Source organism: Martes martes, assembly GCF_963455335.1.
Source record: "Martes martes genome assembly, chromosome: 3".
In the NCBI taxonomy this organism is placed as follows: Eukaryota; Metazoa; Chordata; class Mammalia; order Carnivora; family Mustelidae; genus Martes; species Martes martes.
This window is the reverse complement of record NC_137890.1, coordinates 156,595,449-156,614,548: the sequence shown is the minus strand read 5'-3', so window position 1 is coordinate 156,614,548 and position 19,100 is coordinate 156,595,449. Positions and strand designations below refer to the sequence as shown.

The 19,100-nt window shown below is 58.7% G+C and overlaps 1 protein-coding gene and 1 long non-coding RNA gene across 2 annotated transcripts; both read left to right on the top strand.

Annotated features, from left to right (window-relative positions):
- The first annotated feature begins 1,474 nt into the window (after positions 1-1,474).
- On the top strand, positions 1,475-5,184 carry LOC308340071. Its single transcript, XR_013966579.1, has 3 exons — positions 1,475-1,899; positions 3,976-4,025; positions 4,818-5,184. It is a non-coding gene; the product is annotated as an uncharacterized lncRNA (long non-coding RNA).
- An 8,294-nt stretch (positions 5,185-13,478) lies between these two features.
- On the top strand, positions 13,479-18,469 carry PRSS56 (serine protease 56; the record flags this gene model as incomplete). Its single annotated transcript, XM_080798785.1, is given in 13 exon segments — positions 13,479-13,578; positions 14,219-14,356; positions 14,716-14,772; positions 14,889-15,078; positions 15,439-15,538; positions 15,627-15,786; positions 16,007-16,149; positions 16,394-16,556; positions 16,760-17,004; positions 17,006-17,186; positions 17,274-17,336; positions 17,692-17,798; positions 18,185-18,469. Coding segments are annotated over 13 exon segments (1,932 nt in total).
- Between the last annotated feature and the right edge of the window lie 631 nt (positions 18,470-19,100).

Below are 19,100 nucleotides of genomic sequence, written 5' to 3'. Positions count from 1 at the left end.
TCCCGCCTCTACTGTTTCTGTTGTGTGACCCCCAGCAGGGTGTGTGACCCAACTGTTGACTCACACAGTCCCTGTCTGTAAAGTGGGAGGATGATGGCCCCCACTGCATGAGGCTTCTGTGAGAGATCCCGGAGTCAGGACCCTGAGGATGCCTAGAATGGAGGCTGGAGCGTGTTCACAGTCCATCCAACTTCACAGATGCCTGTTGTTTCATGTCCCCCAGGCCCCAGCCAGGACTGTGTAGGCAAGACAATACCTAGAGCAAGTCCCTGCATCCCCTTTTAATTCCTCAGAGGGGTCCCCCCAGTGCTCCATCCCCAGACCTGGGGATTCTGACTCACCTTTGTAAGCCACCAACCACTCCGTGCCTCAGTTTGTTCATCTGCAAAATGGGTATCCCTTTAAGCTTAGTGGGGCTAGTGCATGGAAGCACTTAATAAAGCCAGCAGGGGCCTGGCTCAGATGGGCCAGCCTTCTGTCTGAGGACACCCTGTGCTGGTGTGCATATGCGTGCGAGCATGTACGTGTGCGCACATGAGGTGGGGAGTGGGCACAATCTGGGAGAAGACCAGACACAAGAGGAGATGTTCAGACACAAGGATGAGGGGAGGAGGAGCCACCAACCTCAGGCCTAGGAGCTCGTGTGTTAGAGATAGGAAGACCCAATACCCCACCCTCTGCTCCCCCTCCTTAGGACACCACCTTCACCAGCAGCCCTGGCTTCTGGTCCCACTCAGCTTCAGGGATGCTACTCTCAGATGCCCCACTTGGTTCACCATTTTGAAATTCTTAATAATTGTTGAACAAGGGGCCCAGCAAATTCTGCAGCTCCTACACTTTGCTCCCTAAGAATTACACAGGTGGGCAGAGCTGCCCGGGGCAGTGCTGCTCAGGGCAGTGGCTTGAGCAGGGAGGGTGATTCAGGAAACAGAGAGGTGCTACCTTGGGAAAAAGGGGTGGCAAGGCAGAAAGATCCTGGGAAGGGCGGGAAGGGCAGGAAGTTCGCCTCCCTGCGCCCCAGAACGCCAGGCAGAGCAGCTGTGCCCTTCTGATGGGTAGGTCTGAGAGAGGGCAGGGTGTGGGGTGGGGGATGGGGAGGAGGTGTCGCTCCCCGGGGCGGTGCTTTAGAACCCAGCTCCCACAGCCCATCGGCCCATCGGCTGGGGGTCTGGGGACACCCGCAGTCACGGAGATCTTCTTTCGATTGCCCCAAGATCCCCCTGAAGCCGGGGTTCGAACCCTTTGTCCGAGCTGTGCGACCCCTTGGTTTTACTTAGCCCCCCACGCCTCCCTGGGGTGCCACAACCTGGTCGCGCTGGGTTTCTCTGTCCTTCGAGGCCTGCGTCTCTCACGGAGTGCCACCAGGAGGCGCCCGCACCTGCTCGGCCTTCCTGAGCCCGGGGCGCCCCGCCCGATCCCGTCGGGAGGAGGGGCTTCCTGCGGGGCTGGGGCGGGGTTGGGGCGGGGCTGGGGCGGGGTTGGGGGGCGCTCCGCCTAGAGCTGGCCGGGCCGCTCCGGAGCCCGCGGGTCTTCGCAAAGCCGTACGCCGTCTCTCTCCAGAACCTGTCTCTCTCCATCGCAGGGGTAGGGGGCGCGGGTGTCCCACCAGACACTTCCCGGTGCTGCCCCGCTCGGTCCTCGGTCTCCTGCCCCGTCACTCCTCCGCTCCGCCATCCCCGCCCCCCGCAGAGTCCGGGGCCTTCCTGCGAGCACCCGGCCGAGAGTCCCGGCCTGTGGGGCCACACGTGCTGAGCCTCAGATCTCCTGAAGCCTGCTTCTATGAACTAACGGGTCCCGAACCTCGTCTGTCCGGAAGAGGCCGGCGTTCGTGCACTTGATCGCTGGCTGCTTGAGGGCGGGCCTGGAAAACTAACCAGCTCCCTCCTCCGGCGTCTTGAGGTACTGCCAACCCCAACCCCAACCACCCCCCATCCCCCCACCCCGCAACCCCGGCCCTCCAGGAAGAGAAAAGTCCCTAAAATATTATTTTAAAAATTATTTTAAAATTATTTTTAAAATACAGTAGGTAATACATCCATTGGCTTCAAACATCGGAGCGATACAAAGTAGAAAGTCTCCCTGTCACGCTGTCCCCATGCACCTGGTTTCCTCCCGCCTAACCCCTGTGGCTGTCTTTATAATTGTTTGTGTAGTCTTCCGAGGAAAGTAAAAACCTATATTCTTATTTTTCCTCCTTTCCTATACAGAAGGAAGCGTACTGCGCACACTCTGTTCCATTTTCAATAAATCTATCTTGACATTCCGTAACAGTAGAGTCCTTGTCCCTTTTTATAGCTGCATAATATTCCACTGTATGGGGCCTACGCTGTCCTTTTTTGATGAGTACCTGGGCTGTTACTTTTTTTTTTTTTTTTAAGATTTATTTGTTTATTTGTCAGAGAGCTAGTTAAGGAGCAAGAACGTTTGTAAATCAGGTAGGGCTTTGCAGACACTTCCTGCTGCCCTCCCTGGGGCTTGTACCATCTGTCCCTCCCCGGGCAGTGACAAGACTGTTTCCCAGCAGCCTCAACGACAGAGTGTACTGTCAAACTTTTGCATTTGTGCAGCAAATTCTCTTGTGTTCAGTGCCCTAGGAAGCCTACCTTGACCTCCAGAGCACAACCCTATTCCCCCTGCAGCACTCAGGCCTTCCCCTTTTACAGCAGCTTGTGCTGCATTTGAAACCATTTCCCTATTATGTCATTATGATGATGATGAGTTTCAAGCTCCCTGTAGGCAGAGACTGTACCCCAGTCCCCAGCACAACGTGGGAGATGCTGCATACCCCTTTTTTGACTGGGAAAGCCCCTTGGAAGCCCCCCACACCCTGCCGCCTGGGTGGCCCCAGCAGTGTTTCTCAGCCGCTTTTGAGAAAGTCACAGGGACTAGCTCCATTGACTAGACCAGGAGACCAAGGCCCTGACAAGAAGCGATTTGCTCAAGAACTCCCAGCTGACCGGTAGGGAAGTCCCGTCTCCTCAGCCCTTGTCCCTCCTCTGGAGACCCTCACCTTGCTTTTTCCTTCCTCTGGTCTGCAGGGGCCCATGGGGGACCCCCAATGGCCAGGAGCAGTCAGACTGAGGTCAGGGTAGCTCCGAGCTCGGGGTCAGCCCCCTCCACACCACCTGCAATGACGGAGAGCCATGCTGAGGCATGGCCCAAGTCCTTGGGGGCCTCGTCCTCCTGTAGCCTCAGACCCCCTGTACGGGGGCAATGCCGTGTCTGCAGTGAACCCCCCCCCGCCGTGTCTGCAGCCACCAGAGCCCCAGCCCTGAGGCCCCACGGCAGTGCTGGCTTTGTGCCCGACTGTCACTCTGTTCCCCAGCGGCTCTTTGCTGCGGCTGCCTGCCTCCCTGCCTCCCATTAATCATGTACACAGGATTTATTTTCTCCAGCAATTTATTTCAGCAAATGCAATCTGGGTGTGCCCGCAGGTGGGCAGGACGCTCTGCTGCCCCCAAGTCCCACTGGAGTCAGGGAGCCCTGGCTTTACAGTCAGGCTGGCAGGCACAAGTCACCGACACCCCCGAGTCAGACCACAGGCCAGGCTGAGGGACCCAAAAGACCAGCCCCCACCACCCGCATCACCATGACCTTAGCGTCCTGAGCCGCTTGGAAGATTCAGCTTGCTCCACTTTCTTTACCGTGCCTTTGCTGCCCCTACGAAGGCCAGCTGACTAAAGGGGGACAAGAGATCAGTCCCCAACATCCTCTTCCTGAAACAGGCATTCAGAGACCTTTTCTGAGAACCCAGGAAGTAGCTCTTTTCAGGATCCTGCTCTGGGGAAGGGAGGGGTCCCTCCCTCCTGAGCCCTTTCCTCCCTGACACTGCTGAGCAACCTGGCCCCAATTCCCATGACAGTCACGGAGGGAAACCACCAGCTGACACCACGCCTGCCACCCCTGTCGCCACACCCATGACACGTGTCCTCCTTCCTGGGGTTCCCTCTCATCACTCTTGGCCTCTTTCTGTAGGTTGCCAGCAGGAGGCTGAGTCACCCTGAGGCTGGTCATGATTTCAGATGGTGAGTTAGAGCTCCTCCTGGTCTGTCCACTTAGAGGCCCTGGAAGCAGAAAGGAAAGGGCTGTGGGCAGCAGAGGTGGGGCTGTCCACCTGGCACTGGCCTTCACCAAGCCCTTTGCAGTCCTCATGCCTGCCTCCCACCGCTGTGGCGTCCTTGTCCTCGGGAGCCCCTGGGCACCTGCTTCCTCCCTTTGGTATCCCTCAGGCCCAGCCTGCTGCCTGGCCCACCCCACCCCACCCCACCCCACCCGGCCTGGCTGCCTCTAATGCCGCAGATAATTCCTGCTGTCGCAAAGCCATTACCCTGCAAATGGGCCGCGCTTTAGCGTGTGTGTGTGTGCGCGCGCGCGCGCCCGCCCATGAAAGAGGGGGCGGCTGCCGCAGGCAAAGCGCCCTGTTTATGCCTTACCTCCATAATTGCTTCAGGAGATTTACTGGCTCCTCCCCCCACCCACTCCCTCCCCCACCCCACCCCCAGCCTCGGGTCCCTGGCTGACAGCCTCTGCTGGACCCGGGTTGATGGGGCCTGGGGCTCCATGCAGGGGGCCAAGGTGGGGAGGAAGAGCGGGACATGCCCCGCTAGAGTGTACTTAGGCCTTGTAGAGTGTACTTGACCCCGAGCTCGGTGTATGCGCCCTCCCCTTCTACCCCACTTGAAAAGGAGAGAGTGGCTGAGGCCCCCCTGATAGGGCCTTCCAGACCTCAGGGGCCCTGGGAATGCAAGATGGGTGCTGGAAGGCCTTCTGTGGCAGGCATCCGTGGCCTTCACTTCTCCTCTCCCCCCTCACTCTAGGTGCTCCTGGGCCCTGGTCTCTGCCTGTTGCTTTGTCAGCCATTCGCAGACCTCCCCCACCTCCCCACCCCCCCACCTCCCACCCCGCACAATGCCCCAGCCCCAGGTGTCATCCCAGCTGCTTCTGCCCCTCCCTGGCACAGTACAGCCAGGTGTCCCCCGTAGGGGGAGGCAAACCTTCCACCCTTTCAAGAAGAGCCTTCCAGGGGCACCTGAGTGGCTCAGTGGGTTAAAGCCTCTGCCTTCGGCTCAGGTCATGATCCCAGGGTCCTAGGATCGAGCCCCACATCGGGCTCTCTGCTCAGCAGGGGGCCTGCTTCCCTTCCCCTCTCTCTGCCTGCCTCTCTGCCTGCTTGTGATCTCTGTCAAATAAATAAATAAAATCTTAAAAAAAAAAAAAAAAAAAAAAAAAGAAGAGCCTTCCACCTTTGTGTTGAACCCTGGGCAAACCCCCGCAGGCCAGTATATTCAGGAGGCACCTGTGGACTGAGGAGGCAAGGCTGGGTGGCGCTCAAGGGCGTGGCCCTCCACAGCCCGCAGGACTGTTTTTCATCTCTGCTCCTTGAGTTTCTAGTGATGGGGTCTTGGGCATGCCATTCAGCTTCTCTGAGCCTCAGCGACCTTCCTTGTAAAATGGGTGTGATAACACTTGCCTCAAGCATGGTAAAAGTCATTGTGATACCTTGAATCGTATGAAGTTGCTTATGGACAACCAACTTTTGACTTTACTATTTACTGGGTGAGCCTGAGTGGTTCAGTCGGTTAAGCCTCTGCCCTTGGCCTCAGGTCATGATCCCAGGACCCTGGGATCGAGTCCCACATTGGGCTCCCTGCTCAGCGGGAAGCCTGCTTCTCCCTCTCCCATTCCCCCTGCTTGTGTTCCTGCTTTTGCTGTCTCTATCTCTCTCTGTCAAATTAATAAAAATTTAAAAAAAAAAACTTATTGGGTGAAGTACTGCAGTCACGAACTTTGTATCATTGATAAGTTTCCTCCTGGTGTCCCTACTTTTCTTTTATACCTTTCATGTTTTGCATTTGTATAAAGGCTACCTGCTGGTTTTAAAGAATTCAGGCGAGGCAGGGAAGCACAAAGAAAAAAGTAAAAAGCACCACAAAATAAGAATAAATCTCTCTATCAGAAATAGCTGTAATTAATGAATAACCACCATTTCCAGAAATCTCTTTTTGTGTTGATGAGGATAAGACGTTTAAAGAGATAAATTGATAGAAGGATTGCTATACAGGGATCTGATTGAATATTTTAAATACAATTTATTAAATCTAATTTTGGTTTATCTAAACAAAAGAAAATAAACAGAAGGAACACTGAAGGGAACGACATGACTCCAGTAAATGTCTCTTCATCAGAGAGACAGTGTTCTCTAAAATGATCATCTCATGGTAACAAAAAGATTTGGAAGCAATAAGAATAAAAATTATTGATCAGGGAGGATCTATCATGTAGGAGGAGGAGAAAGGTGAATATAACATTTGAAACCGAGGGCATTAAATGAGTGAGTTTCAAACACACACAAATGACAGCATGACGGAGAAAAGGGCAGGGAAGCCTAGGAGAGAGACGCCTGGGAAAGGCAATAGACCCAGAAAGGGAGGGAAGGAACAGGCAGAACTTCGAGAAAGGGTCTGCATTCTTTCCATCAAGAAGTTGAGCAGTGCTTTGCAAAATTTTGCATCTTTTCAACTTAAAAGAATTTTGCCACGACACCCTCCTTCCCTAGGGTTTCCCATCATGTTTAAATGGTTAAAAAAAAAAAAAGACATAATTTCTGGTACATTGTAAATATCGATATTTTTATCATTTTTTAAAGATTTTTTTTATTTATTTGAGACAGAGGGAGCAGAAGCAGGGGGATGGAGAGGTAAAAGGAGAAGCAGACTCTCCGTTGAGCAGGGAACCTGATCCCAGGACCCTGAGATCATGACCTGAGCCAAAGGCAGAGGCTTAACCAGCTGAGGCACCCGGGTGCCCTAATACTGCCATTTTTAAATAAAGCCATTACAGGTCTTTTCTGAATGTTCCTAGCCCTTCCGATGGAGAGAAGGCAAGTTCATCCTGGGGAGCGAGCCATCCATCCCCTAGCCACCTCCAGCGGCACCCCCACCCCCGCGTGGGTAACTGAACAAACCTGCCCCCTCCACGAACTCAGGTGTGCTTTAGTATTTTGTTTGTTTCTGTTTTCCTGGAGATTTTGGCAAAATTCCTTTGACCTTTCCAACTTTTCTCACTAAATGAAAAGAAGTTGGAGGTCACTGATTAAAACAGAAAAGCAGAGCCCAACCCCCGCCCCCCCAGGAAAGGATCCCAGCAGGGGTAGGGGGGCAGTCCCAATGGAGAAAGGTAGGACTGGCCTGGGTGAAGGGAGGGTGGTGGGGATGACCCCCTTCCCCTCCCAAGCACTTCAGAAGAGGCTGACAGGCAAGTGTGGTGTGAAGGGGTGGAGCCTGGGAACACTGGGATGTGTACAAGAGGCTCTGCTCTAGGGGGCCTGCATGGCTCAGACCGTTGAGCATCTGCCTTTGGCTCCAGTCATGATCCCAGGGATCGAGTCCCACATCGGGCTCCCTGCTCCATGGGGGAGCCTGCTTCTCCCTCTGCCTCTCTTTCTCTCTCTGTCTCTCATGAATAAAATTTTTTAAAAAATCTTAAGAGGCTATGCTCTGAAAGTTGCGGGGTGGGGGCTGGATGTCACCATGCTCTGTGGCTCCTGCCCAGAATACTGGGTGAAAAGTGAGCCAGGAGGCCAAGGGTCTCGCCAACCTCCTAGAGCCCTACCTGCAGGTTCCAGAACTCCCACCATCCTCAGAGACCCATTCAAGCCTGCAAGGAGCTGGGAGCAGCCCCTGGCCTCAGCGGTCTCCAGCCCAGGCAGCACCCCGCCTCTCCCTCTTAAAGTCAAGATCAGCCCATTGGGAGAGGAAGGTCACAGCAGCCAGCAAAGCTGACAAGCTGAAGGATCCAGCCATCCAAGAGGAAGGAGCCCCCTCCCTACTCAGACACCCTCTGAGCGTCAGACCACACACAGCTTGGAGAGCACCGCCCCCCCCCCCACTGCTGCCCTGGATCCCATTCTCTCTTGTTCTCTGGGCTCCCACATCTCCCTTGCTGTCCCCGGGATCAGGCCCTCGCGGCCATCCCCGTATCCATGAAGAAATCACATCTTATCCCTTCCCGCACGGTCGCACGGTCACCAAGAGCAAGCTGATGGAGAACAGTGGTGACAACCCCAGCCAGACCTGACGGGTGTTCTTTAATTCTCCCTGCTGGGTGGCTATTGCCATTCCATTTCACAGACTGAGAGCCTGAGGTGGAGAGAGGACAAAATGTATTTGTTTCCTAAGGCTGCCGTCACAGATGACCACAGACAGGCTTAAAACAACAGAAATGTGTTCTCTCACAGTTCTGGAAGCTAGACGTCCAACATCAAGGTATTGGCAGGGTCACGCTCTCTCCAAGTCTGTGGGAGGATTGTTCCATGGCTTTCCCTTACTTCTGGTATCGCCAGCAGTCCCTAGCTCAAAGCTGTGTGATCCCAGTCTGTGCTCCCACTGTCACACCGCACTGTCCCTGGGTGTCTCTTCTCTCCTGGGGGGTATGATGGAATCCCATGTGACCTCACCTTGAGTCACAAATGCAACAACTCTTTTTCCGAATAAGATCCCATTCTGAGGTAGTGGGGATTAGGACATCAATATCTACTGGGGGGGCACAATTCAACCCACAACATGAAATGACTCACCCCAGGTCACCAGACAGGCAATCAGAACCCCAGTTCTGAGCTCTGAATCATAGCCTCAACGGCCTCTCATCCCGAGAAGACCCACACTGCGGCCTCCCCTCACTCCTCAGTGCCTGGGAATCTGGCTTGTGGCCACTTTTGTCCCTTGCAGGCCACTTCTGGTCCCCGGAGCTGGCATAGCTGTGGGTCCCACTAGCCTGTCCAAAGACACTGTCCCCAAAGGTGGCCTGCCCAGCTGTTGGCTGAGTGTCCTTCCCATTGCCCTTCTGCCCACTCCCCTGGCCGGGCTCAGGAGGTCAGTGTGGTCTAGGATGGAGGGAGGGATGAGCACTTCACGGCAGGAGGGTCCTAAAGGAGGCGGACATGGAAGGTCCTCCCCCAGAGAACAAGGGTACAGACCTAGGGCAGCAAATGCCCAGGGCTCTCCTTCTTATTTCCAGAGACCCAGGATCCACTCCCCACCCCCCACCCCATCATCCTCCTCAGAACACAGAAGGTGGCTCTGTGCCAGGGGGGAGGCTGCAGGGCTGACATGAACCTGCTGGAGTTTTCCAGAGATATCAACAAAAGAGCCCCAGGTTCTTTCCCGTCCCTCTCCTTGAAGTGGGAGGCTGGGGCTGGGGTTTTGCCGGCACCTGCGGGAGGGGACCAGATGGGGCAGCTGTGAGCATGGGGGGCAGGGCAGAGGAACCAGGGGCTGCGGACACCACTAACTGCCCCCTGGATAGTCATCCTGCCCTTGCCACCCCCAAAAACAGGACAGCAAGGAGGAAAGGACACGGGAAGAGCAGAAGAGAGGAGACCCCAGCTCTGCTGGGTCCCAAGATCACCAACCCTGAGAAGTGCTGGTACCAGCTCAGGAACCGGAAGAGGGGGCGGTACTGACCATTTATTTCTTCAGTTGCTGAGCAAATATGGTTTGTCAGGCTCTGTTCTAGGCGCTGGGGACACCACAGGGACGAGACACAAAGCCCTGCTCCCCGGTAGCAGCCAGACGACAAGTAACCAAGCTCACAACGGCCACAGTCTCTAACCAGATTATTGGGGAATCGCGATTCATAGGGAAATAGATTTGAAATTATTTCATTTCTCCAGGCTGCTTTCCCTCCGCAAGAGGCAGCTCCCTGCCCCCAAATCTGGCCAGATTCAGAGCCTTCTCCACCTGCCAGATTTGCATCTTCTCTTCCTGGGCGGTGTCCAGTGAAACTCTCTCTTCCCAGTTTCTCCCCTGATGCAAAACTCTTCTCACTTCCCTGCGCTCACAGGGAGCTTCAGAAGCTCTGCGGGGGTGGAGGGTGGGCGGAGGGCTCCCCTCACCCTCAGTTCTCCACTGTTGGGTAGGGAGAGAGAAAGGGTAGCCTGCTCCCCATGCGCCCGGGCCAGGGAGCCCCAAAACAACAACATCTTTTCGATGAAGAGTACCAGGGGTCTGACTTTGCCAACAATGGATCCATCACTTGGGGAACCCCTCTGGGCACCAGGGCCCATACTCAGCAAGGCCCCATACTTGGCTTGAGGTGCTGCTGCCAGGGTCTTGAAACTCTTAATAATTGTTGAACACAGTGCCCCGCGTTTTCATTTGGCTCTGGGACCCCTGCAAATTCCGTCGCCAGTCCCGCCCCCCTGGCATGCGTGTTAGAGCTGTGTGACAGCATCCCGCTGCACCCCACTTGGCCCTGAATGCTGCAACAGCCCCCCAAATCCTAAGCCCCAGACTCATCCACACTCAGAGCCCACTCTCCGGCCTGCGGGCACTCGTGACATCACCCTCAGCAAATCCCGAGGGACCAGGAGCCTCAGAGTGGGGGTCCCAGCCTCTCCTCGTTCAGCAGCCCCTACCCTGGCATCCCTTTGGGTGTCCCCAGCAGGTCAGCAAGACCTCTGTCCCCAATGGGACACAGAAATGCCAGCCATCTCCCCCTACCGGGTCCCTTGATTCCTGGGCAAGAGATTCCTCCCTCCCTCCGGGGACCCTGCCTCTCCTTCCAGCCCTGCCACAGAAGTGAGGCAAGATGCCTTCCCCAGTAACTCTGTGCCGCCTCCAAACTGCCCAGGCCCCCCCTCCCAGTCCAGCCTTTTCTCTTCTCCATGGGAGGGAGGGCCTGTGGGGAGGACGTGGGCCCAGCAGTGAGCCCCGCCATGGGAAGAAGGTTCGTGGGCACTGCCCCTCAACCAGCCTGTAGTGGCCTGAGTCCCTTGGAACCCACAAGACCCCACCAGACAGCTCACCACAGAGAAGTGACTCGTCTGAAGAAGATGCTAGAGGGGATGTGGCAGAGAGGAAGAGGAGCAGCTGGGAGGGCGGCTGACCCAGTGGAAGGGGCCAACGTGGAGCACGAGTAGCGATCACCAACAGTATACAAAAGGGTTGCACGAAACATGGATTTACACCCGGTTCTCAAGGGGTGACCTGAGGAAGTGGATGAAGCTGACCAGACTTGGGGTGGGGGCCCCGGCTGGCCCTGGGCACGGGAGTTGGCAGGGGGTGGGGTGGGCTTGAGTGGCTCGCCATCCGCTGTAAGGCCCCTGATTTTCCTTGGCGGGGGTGGGGTTCTCACCCTGAGGTGAGCTGGGGCAGTAGACAGACCAGCAGCTCTGGGTCTTTTTCCTCCTCCCACCGCACGCCCTGGAGGGACCCGTGCAGGCAGAAGGCAGAGGGAATGTAGCTCAGAGGCTCTGGCCTGACCTGCCTGGCTCTGGCAGGATCCAAGCAGCAGAGGGATGGAGGTGTCCAGGGTCAGCGTGGGGGAGAGGGCCACAGAGGGCCTCCGTCTTGAGGGGCTCCCTCCAAGCCTTAATCCCTTCGGCGTAGATGCCAGCTCCAAGGACGGCCTGCAGCGTTGGCCTGGGAGGCTTTCCACCCCCCTTCTCTGCTTTCTGGGTCCCCTACCTTGCTGGCTCTTTCTTGGAAACACAATTTCCTTGGGACACTTTCTCAAACCTCTGTTTATGCTTCAAGTACAGGCCGTGGGACGTGAACACCCTCTCTGCCAAGAAGCTATACCCTATCTAGATATACATCCTATCTAGAGGGATAGATGTTCTGACGAACACAAGTAATTTCCGGCTTCACAACAGTCACAATAACCCACACTCAGACACTATTCCATGGCATTCCATGGCATTCTGGAACCAGAGGTCTTATCTTCATGAGGGGCAGTGGTAACCAGGGAGAGGAAAGGGGGCATATACAGTAGTGTGCTGGGGGGATGTTGGGTCTCAGGGGGCGGAAGACAGGGGGCCTCCGATTTATAGCACGTGTTGATTTCCAGGGCATAAATACTCCCATTGTAGCTGCTGTCAAACTACCAATGTGACGTCACCCAGGACAGACTTGGGGAGAGATGCCAATCTTCAGCTCTCAGGAGCCAGGATGATCTGACACCAGCACACCACTGGGTGGGGGGCGACCTCCAGTGGAATTCCAGGAGTTCCAGAAATCTCTCGGTGGCCAGTGGCCAGAGAACCAGAATGATGAAGAGAAGATGAAGAGGGGGAAGAGCATTTCAGGGAGGAATAAGAGGTCGGGTACACTCTCTTGCTCAGTGGCACAGAAGGAAGAGGCTGGAGATGCTGCTGGATTTGGCTGCTCCCCACCTCCCGCTCCCCACCACTTACCCATCACCCCTAAGGCCCCTGGCTCAAGGCTCTCTCTGCAGGCCTGGGGCTCTGTCTTACGAAGGGGGACAGGGTCACCTCCTCAGAGGCTCGTCCACCTGCGAAGAAGGAGAAAGGACTGGAGAAGAAAGGACAATATGCTACGGGGCCGATGTCATGACAGAATGTGCTCTGGGAAGGCACCAGGCTTGTCAGAGCCACCCTGAGTCACCAGGATGAATTGGGGTGCCAAGATTCTCTTTTTTTTTTTTTGGCCCCAGGACATTCTGTGGGGCAGAAGAGCACCTCCTCTCTGCCCCAGGTGGGAGCTTGGTCCCAGGAGAGCGGCTCATTTGTGGCCCTTCCCGTGAGACTCCAAAAGATTCCCTCCTGCCAGATCAGGGTCATAGCAACTGAGAACAATGCTGGACAGGCCGAGCGAGTACTGCGTAGGGGCAAGGGGTCTGGGAGAGCGTCAGAAGCTGCTGGGGCCTGGCCGACCCAAACTGGGCCACTGGTGGGGCCTTTCATGTCTGCCTTCCTCTCGGGGCCTGCCTTTGCCTCTTCCCACCCCACTACCCCCAGTGCGGCAATTAGGGCGCTAATTAGGGCTCTTTGATCATCTTTAGAAATGGCTACATGGGGGAGAGACGCTGCCAAGCAATTAGGGGCAGAGGGGCTGGGAGCTCGGGCACCTCTTCAGGGGGTGGGGCTGCCGAGGACCCTTGGACACCCCCTGCCCTCCTCCCTCCAGGAGGGTATGCCCCCAGCGTGGCCATAAACTCCTCAGGGAGTAGAGGCAGATGGGAACCCACCCCCATCTGAGCCCTGGAGACAGAGCCGGCCCCTATCCACCGGCCCCCCTCCGGCTGGCCCCCAGCCCAACCGTCAGCTCTTCTGGCCTGTCCAGCCCCCTTTGATGGAGCCGCAGGAACAAGGGCTCCTTTGACAGAAGGGGGGCCTCAGAGCCGGGACTGTGAAACTTCAAAGGTGAGGGTCGAGCCCACTACCCCGATCCCTCCCCCGACCCTGGCCCCCCCTCCCAAGTACCCCCCCAGTCTGTCCTCTATATAGCCCCCCAAGCCCCAGTCCCCTGTGGGCTCCCGGGAGTTAAGGGCCAGGTGAGGGGCTGCCGGAGGGAAGTGGGTGATTTTGATGTCCAAGGACAGTCAGGTGACTTGGGGGACAAGAATCCAACACCAGGGGCCGAAAGGCAGTGGGAGGCAGACAAGGAAGGATAAACACCTGGAGGGCGGACCCCGAGGGGGAAAGAGGGCAGGATCGCTTGGCCCGGCTCCCGGTCACCATGCTGCTGCTCGTGCTGCTGCTGCTGCTGCCCCTCCCAGACCCATGGGCTGTCTGTGGGCACCCACTCTACATGCGCCTGCCCCCCAGCATCCTGCAAGGTGAGCCCGGGTTAGACTGAGGGTGCGGCCGAGGTGGGCGGAACACAGAGGAAGTGGGTCCAGGCCAGGGGAGCGTGACCTTGCCACCCCCACTCATCTGGACCTTTGGCCCCTTCCGCCCACCCCACAGAGAGAAGGGACCAGGAACTGAGGCACAGGTGGGCGAGGAAGGGGGAGAACAAGGGTGCAGAGGGAAGGGGACCTGGCTAGAACCACCAGAGGGGGGAGCTTCGGGGAAGTTTCTGGGCTTAGCAGGAGGAAGGGTCCCAGGGGGCATCTCCTTGGCTCTCTGGGCCCACAGGTGGGCTGCTTGACCCTGATACTTTGTCAAGAAGCCCGGATTTTGTGATGTCTTTACCTCTGGGGTGCTGTTTTTCCTTCAAGGTTTTTAAGGAAAGTCCCTTTCAAAGATTCCAGCCCAGCTCAGTTGAATCAGAGAACCCTTGGATTGAGAATCTGGGGCCATCTGCTCTGAGCGCTGGGCCCTGGGGCCCTGGGGCCCTGGGACTCTCTCTCCTCCCCATTCTGCCTCGGTGCTCCCGGAGCCCCACCCGCTGTCCCCGTCTCCCCAGGCAGGCTCAGGGCTGGAGCCTGAGGTTCTTCCCCAGCCGCGTGTGAATTGTGCCCCGTGTCCCAGCAGCTCTGTCAGCCCACGGCACAAGAGCACTGCAGGCCGCCCAGAGGAGCGCCCAGTGGACAGTTAATCGAGTGGTGATGGAGATTCGACACAGACTGCATGAGTGCGGCGGCTGTGCCAACCATACCATCCCGTGCCCGGGTGAGCTTGCCCTGACTACCCTGGGCCTGACCTCCTGTCCATCCCATCCCTTCCCTTCACACTTGACTCCCTCTTGGGGACAGAGACTAGGTGGGGCTGCCACCGAGACAATGCTGATGAAGGTCTCGCCAAGTGGAAAGGGCACGCCAGGCCTGGGACACAGTCCGTTCAAAGGCAGGAGGACAGGAAGAGTCTGGGCTCATTGGGTGAACAGTGAGAAGTTCATGGTGAAATCGACCCTGAGTGCTGGGGGGTGGACTAACAGAGGGGAGAGGTAGGGCAGAGAGAGGGCCCAGGCTCGGCCTGGGGTGCAGGAGGGGTGGGAGGCTTGCTATGAGGCTCAGAGGTCTGTGTCTCAGCAGGCGCTGGGCGTCCCAGGCCTCCGGCCCGGCTCCTCCAGGATCCAGCAGAGCCAGGTAAGGCTGAAAGGGCTCCAGGGGGCAGGGCCAAGGGCGAGGTGAACCCTGGAAGGGCCTCTAGGGTGAGGGGGCCAGGACTTGTCCCCTGTGACGCCCATGCCGCCTTTCTATAGGGCCTTGTGGTGAGAGGCGCCCAAGCGCTGTCAACGTGACACGGGCCCACGGCCGCATTGTTGGGGGCAGCGCTGCCCCACCCGGAGCCTGGCCCTGGCTGGTGAGGCTGCAGCTCGGAGGGCAGCCTCTGTGTGGCGGCGTGCTGGTGGCGGCGTCCTGGGTGCTTACCGCGGCGCACTGCTTCGCGGGGTACGTTGGACCCCAGGCCCTTGACCAGCCCACAACCGCAGTGCACGGTGTGACTCTTTCGGGGTCGTCTGGCGGGCGACACACGCGAGGGCCGGTCTCTGCTGCCCCCTGGCGGCGATCACCGCCTTGCCCTGCTCCCGGCCTCAAGGCGCCCTCGCCGCCCACCCTGGGCGCGGATTATCTGGGAACGCCCGGTTGGGCTAGGCTCCTGGACCTACTGGGGGGCCCCGCCTCTCCCCCGCCCACCTTCCCTGCCCGGCTAGAAGGAGCGGAGACAGGGAGAGCCCGGCGTGCGGGCCTGCTGAGTGGTGCCCGTGGGCGGAGGGCAGGGTCTCAGGGGACTCGCCGCTTGTCCCGCAGTGCCCAGAACGAGCTTCTGTGGACAGTGACGCTAGCCGAGGGGCCCCAGGGGGAGCAAGCAGAGGAGGTGCAGGTGAACCGCATCTTGCCGCACCCCAAGGTGAGAGGACAGATCCCAGGCTCTCAAAGTGGGGAACAGCACCCCCACCCCACGCTTCATCACTATTGCGCGGCCACTCCCTCCGCAGTTTGACCCGCGGACCTTCCACAATGACCTGGCCCTGGTGCAGCTGTGGACGCCGGTGAGCCCGGCCGGGGCGTGGCGCCCTGTGTGCCTGCCCCAGGGGCCCCGGGAACCCCCAGCCGGCACCGCTTGCGCCATCGCGGGCTGGGGGGCCCTCTTCGAAGGTATGGGGCTGCTTCCAGTGTGCGTGGGAAGAATGGGGGTTAGGGTGATGGAGTTGGGGAAGGTCGGGTGTAGGGAATCTGACCCCCCCCCCCCATCACCTTTGCAAAATGCTGTCTGATCTTGCAAAGGGGGAGGAATCAAGGAGGGTAATGGGAGGAGGGACCTGCTAGCAAGGCCCCTACCCTCCAGGCCTGAGCTCCCTCCACCGATTCCCTGTAGATGGGCCTGAGGCGGAGGCGGTGAGAGAGGCAAGAGTGCCCCTGCTCAGCACTGACACCTGCAAAAGGGCCCTGGGGCCTGAGCTGCACCCCAGCAGCATGCTATGTGCTGGCTACCTGGCCGGGGGCGTGGACTCCTGCCAGGTAGGAGCCCTGATTGATGTTAGGGTGCTGAGCAGGCTGCTCCCCAAGGACAGGACAGCTTCTTTCCTCCCGCAGTCGGCTGTCATTCAACTTGTCTGAGCTTTCATGTCCCCACCACTAAAAGGGGGTACAAGGGTAGAACCCCCAGGAGAACTCAGAGCTGCCCCACCCTGCCAAGTGTTAGGCTGGCATAGGAGAGGGGCAGGTCGATGTAGTACTCTCTCTTTTGGCTTGGGTCCCGCAGGGTGACTCTGGAGGCCCCCTGACCTGTTCTGAGCCTGGGCCCCACCCCAGGGAGGTCCTGTATGGAGTCACCTCCTGGGGGGATGGATGCGGAGAGCCAGGGAAGCCTGGGGTCTACACTCGTGTGGCCGTGTTCAAAGACTGGCTCCAGGAGCAGATGAGTGGTGAGTGCCCCGTTCCTATTCACCTCTCCCCGAATTGCCCTGCTCACAGCCCTTGGGACATGCCCCTCTACATTCCACCGGCCCCCAGCCCCTTACTGCGTGGGGAAAGCCTGTCCTCCCCCTTCAGGGAAGAGCTGCAAGGGCTAAGGTCCAAAGCCGGGGCTGAATTGGCCGCCGCTGCCCCCCACCCCCACCCCCCGCAGCAACCCCCTCCAGCCGGGAGCCCAGTTGCAGGGAGCTGCTGGCCTGGGAGCCGCCCGGGGAGCCGCCGGCAGACGCCGCCCCGCCCTGCGCCTTCTACGCCCGCCGGTGCCCCGGGCCCGCGGCCGCCTGCGCGCGTCTGGCCCACCAGCAGTGCCTGCAGCGCCGAAGGCGATGCGGTCAGTCCAGTTCCCAGGGCTGGGCCGGGGGACAGGGGGCCTGGCCCAGGTCTGACCGCCTCTCGGACCCTTGTCCCGCCCACAGAGCTGCGCTCGCTGGCGCACACCCTGCTGGGCCTGCTGCGGGGCGCTCAGGAACTGCTTGGCCCGAGCCCAGGGATGCGGCGCCTGGCCCCCACCCTGGCTCGCCCCGCTCTGTCCCTCCTGGAGTCTCCCAGACACCACGCCCGCGAGCAGCGGCTGCACCCAGGTACCCCGCTACTTCACACACCAGCCCCAGCACCCCCCGCCACCAACTGCACGGAGGAGGCGATCCCCTAACGCTGTGTCTCCCCAGGATCGCGGGCTGCTGGCGTTCGGTTCCCGAAGCGGAGGCCAGAGCCGCGCGTGGAAGCGAATGGTAATGACGCCCCCTGCGGGCCTTTGCCGGGAGAGTAGCAGGCCAAGGGCCGGCGAGGGTATTCGTGGGACTACCGGCAGACTGGCTCTCCCCACCTGAGCCCCCGCCCCCCCCCCCGCAGTAGGGAGGATGACTCTTTGGAGGTTCAGTTCAACAGAGGCCATCTGCTTTTGTTATCACTTAACCTCTCTGATCCTCAGTTTCCCATCTGTAGCATGAGGAAAAATCTGCCCCCTGGGAGGCGGTCCACTGAGGTCCTTGTGGGAATCCCACCCCCCCCACTCCCCATCCCCCCCACCCCCACTTCTTGCCGGTGCGTTTTCTGCTGCTCCCAGGACCTCTCCCCTTCCTGCAGGTTGCCCTGGGCTGGAAAGTCTGCAACAGAAGTTGACCACCCTTCAAAGCACCCATGCCTGGATCCTGCAGGTCCCAACAGAGCACTTGGCCATGGACTTCCACGAGGTAGGTGGTCAGTCTTCCCACATTCACTCAAAGTGGCCTCGGAAGGCTAACCTGGGTCATCCCTGATGAGTAGGAGGACAGAAGCTGCACCCTCCACAGCAGGAGGGAGGACCTGCTCCCCAGCAACTTGGGGTGGAGGCTGGGGGGTATCTTGGGAGAAAGGGGCAGGGAGGGCATCTGCGTGTAAGCTGGGGTGCTGGGTGGATGTGAAGGTGTTGGGGGGGAGGTGTGAGTAGAAGGGCACGTGGGGGTGTCCGAGTGAGCAGGAAGTGCAGGATTGGGAGGGTATGGGGGGAGAGTGGATTTGGGTGAGAGTTTCTGGGGGCCAGGAGGAGGCAGACCAAGAGCTGGGTTGTGGGACCCTGAGCTCCCTCCTCCTTCTTCAGGTCCTTGCCGATCTGGGCTCCAAGACGCTGACGGGCCTCTTCCGAGCCTGGGTACGGGCAGTCTTGGGGGGCCAACACGTGGTCTTCGGGGGCCTGGTAGGCCTGGAGCCAGCCACAATGGCTCGCAGCCTCCCCCGCTTGCTGGTACAGGCCCTGCAGGCCTTCCGTTTGGCCACCCTGGCTGAGGCGGAGGGACCCCGGATGGGTGCAAGGCAGAGCCAGGGGCTGGGGACGAAGGGGCACCCCCCATTCAGTCCTCAGATTTCCCCAGCCAGGGGGCCATGAACCATGTCTGGGCCCCCAACCCCTGGTCAAGACCTACCCCTCCAAGGGGCTCCTGTGATAACAATATGTCCCAGCTACAGTTGATTGGGTGTGGGGGGTGGGGGGCCTGGGTCCATGTGTCTTCCCAGATGTGTGATCAGAAAATCCCAGCTGCTTTAATAAACGTTATTTATGATCTACAGCGATAACTCTGGAGCTTTCTTGGGATGAGAACTGGGTGGGTGAACATTAGGGCCAAACAGGGCCCAGCCTCCAGTAGCAGTTGGCAGAGGTCACAAAGACACTGGAGAGAGGCTGCTAAGTCCCCGTTTCCACGTACATGTCTGCTCCTCAAGAAATGACAACAGCTGACCTGTCACCACTCCCCTCCCCGTGGATGGCCAGCGCTGCCCTCAGTGTCCAGTGCCTCTACCCAGCCCCCACCCCTACTGCTAGTTGTGGGGAGTTCCAGCATCCTGTCCTTGGGCTCCTGCCTGACGGCCAGTCCCCATCCCCACCCCACCCCCTCGGCACCTGCCTTGGGTTTTATACCCGGAGCCATGCCCAGACGTGTCAGATTGCATTTCCGGGCTGCCACTTCCCTTTGCACACAATCCCCCTTCCCCGCACCTGTCCCCTCTCCTACCCACCC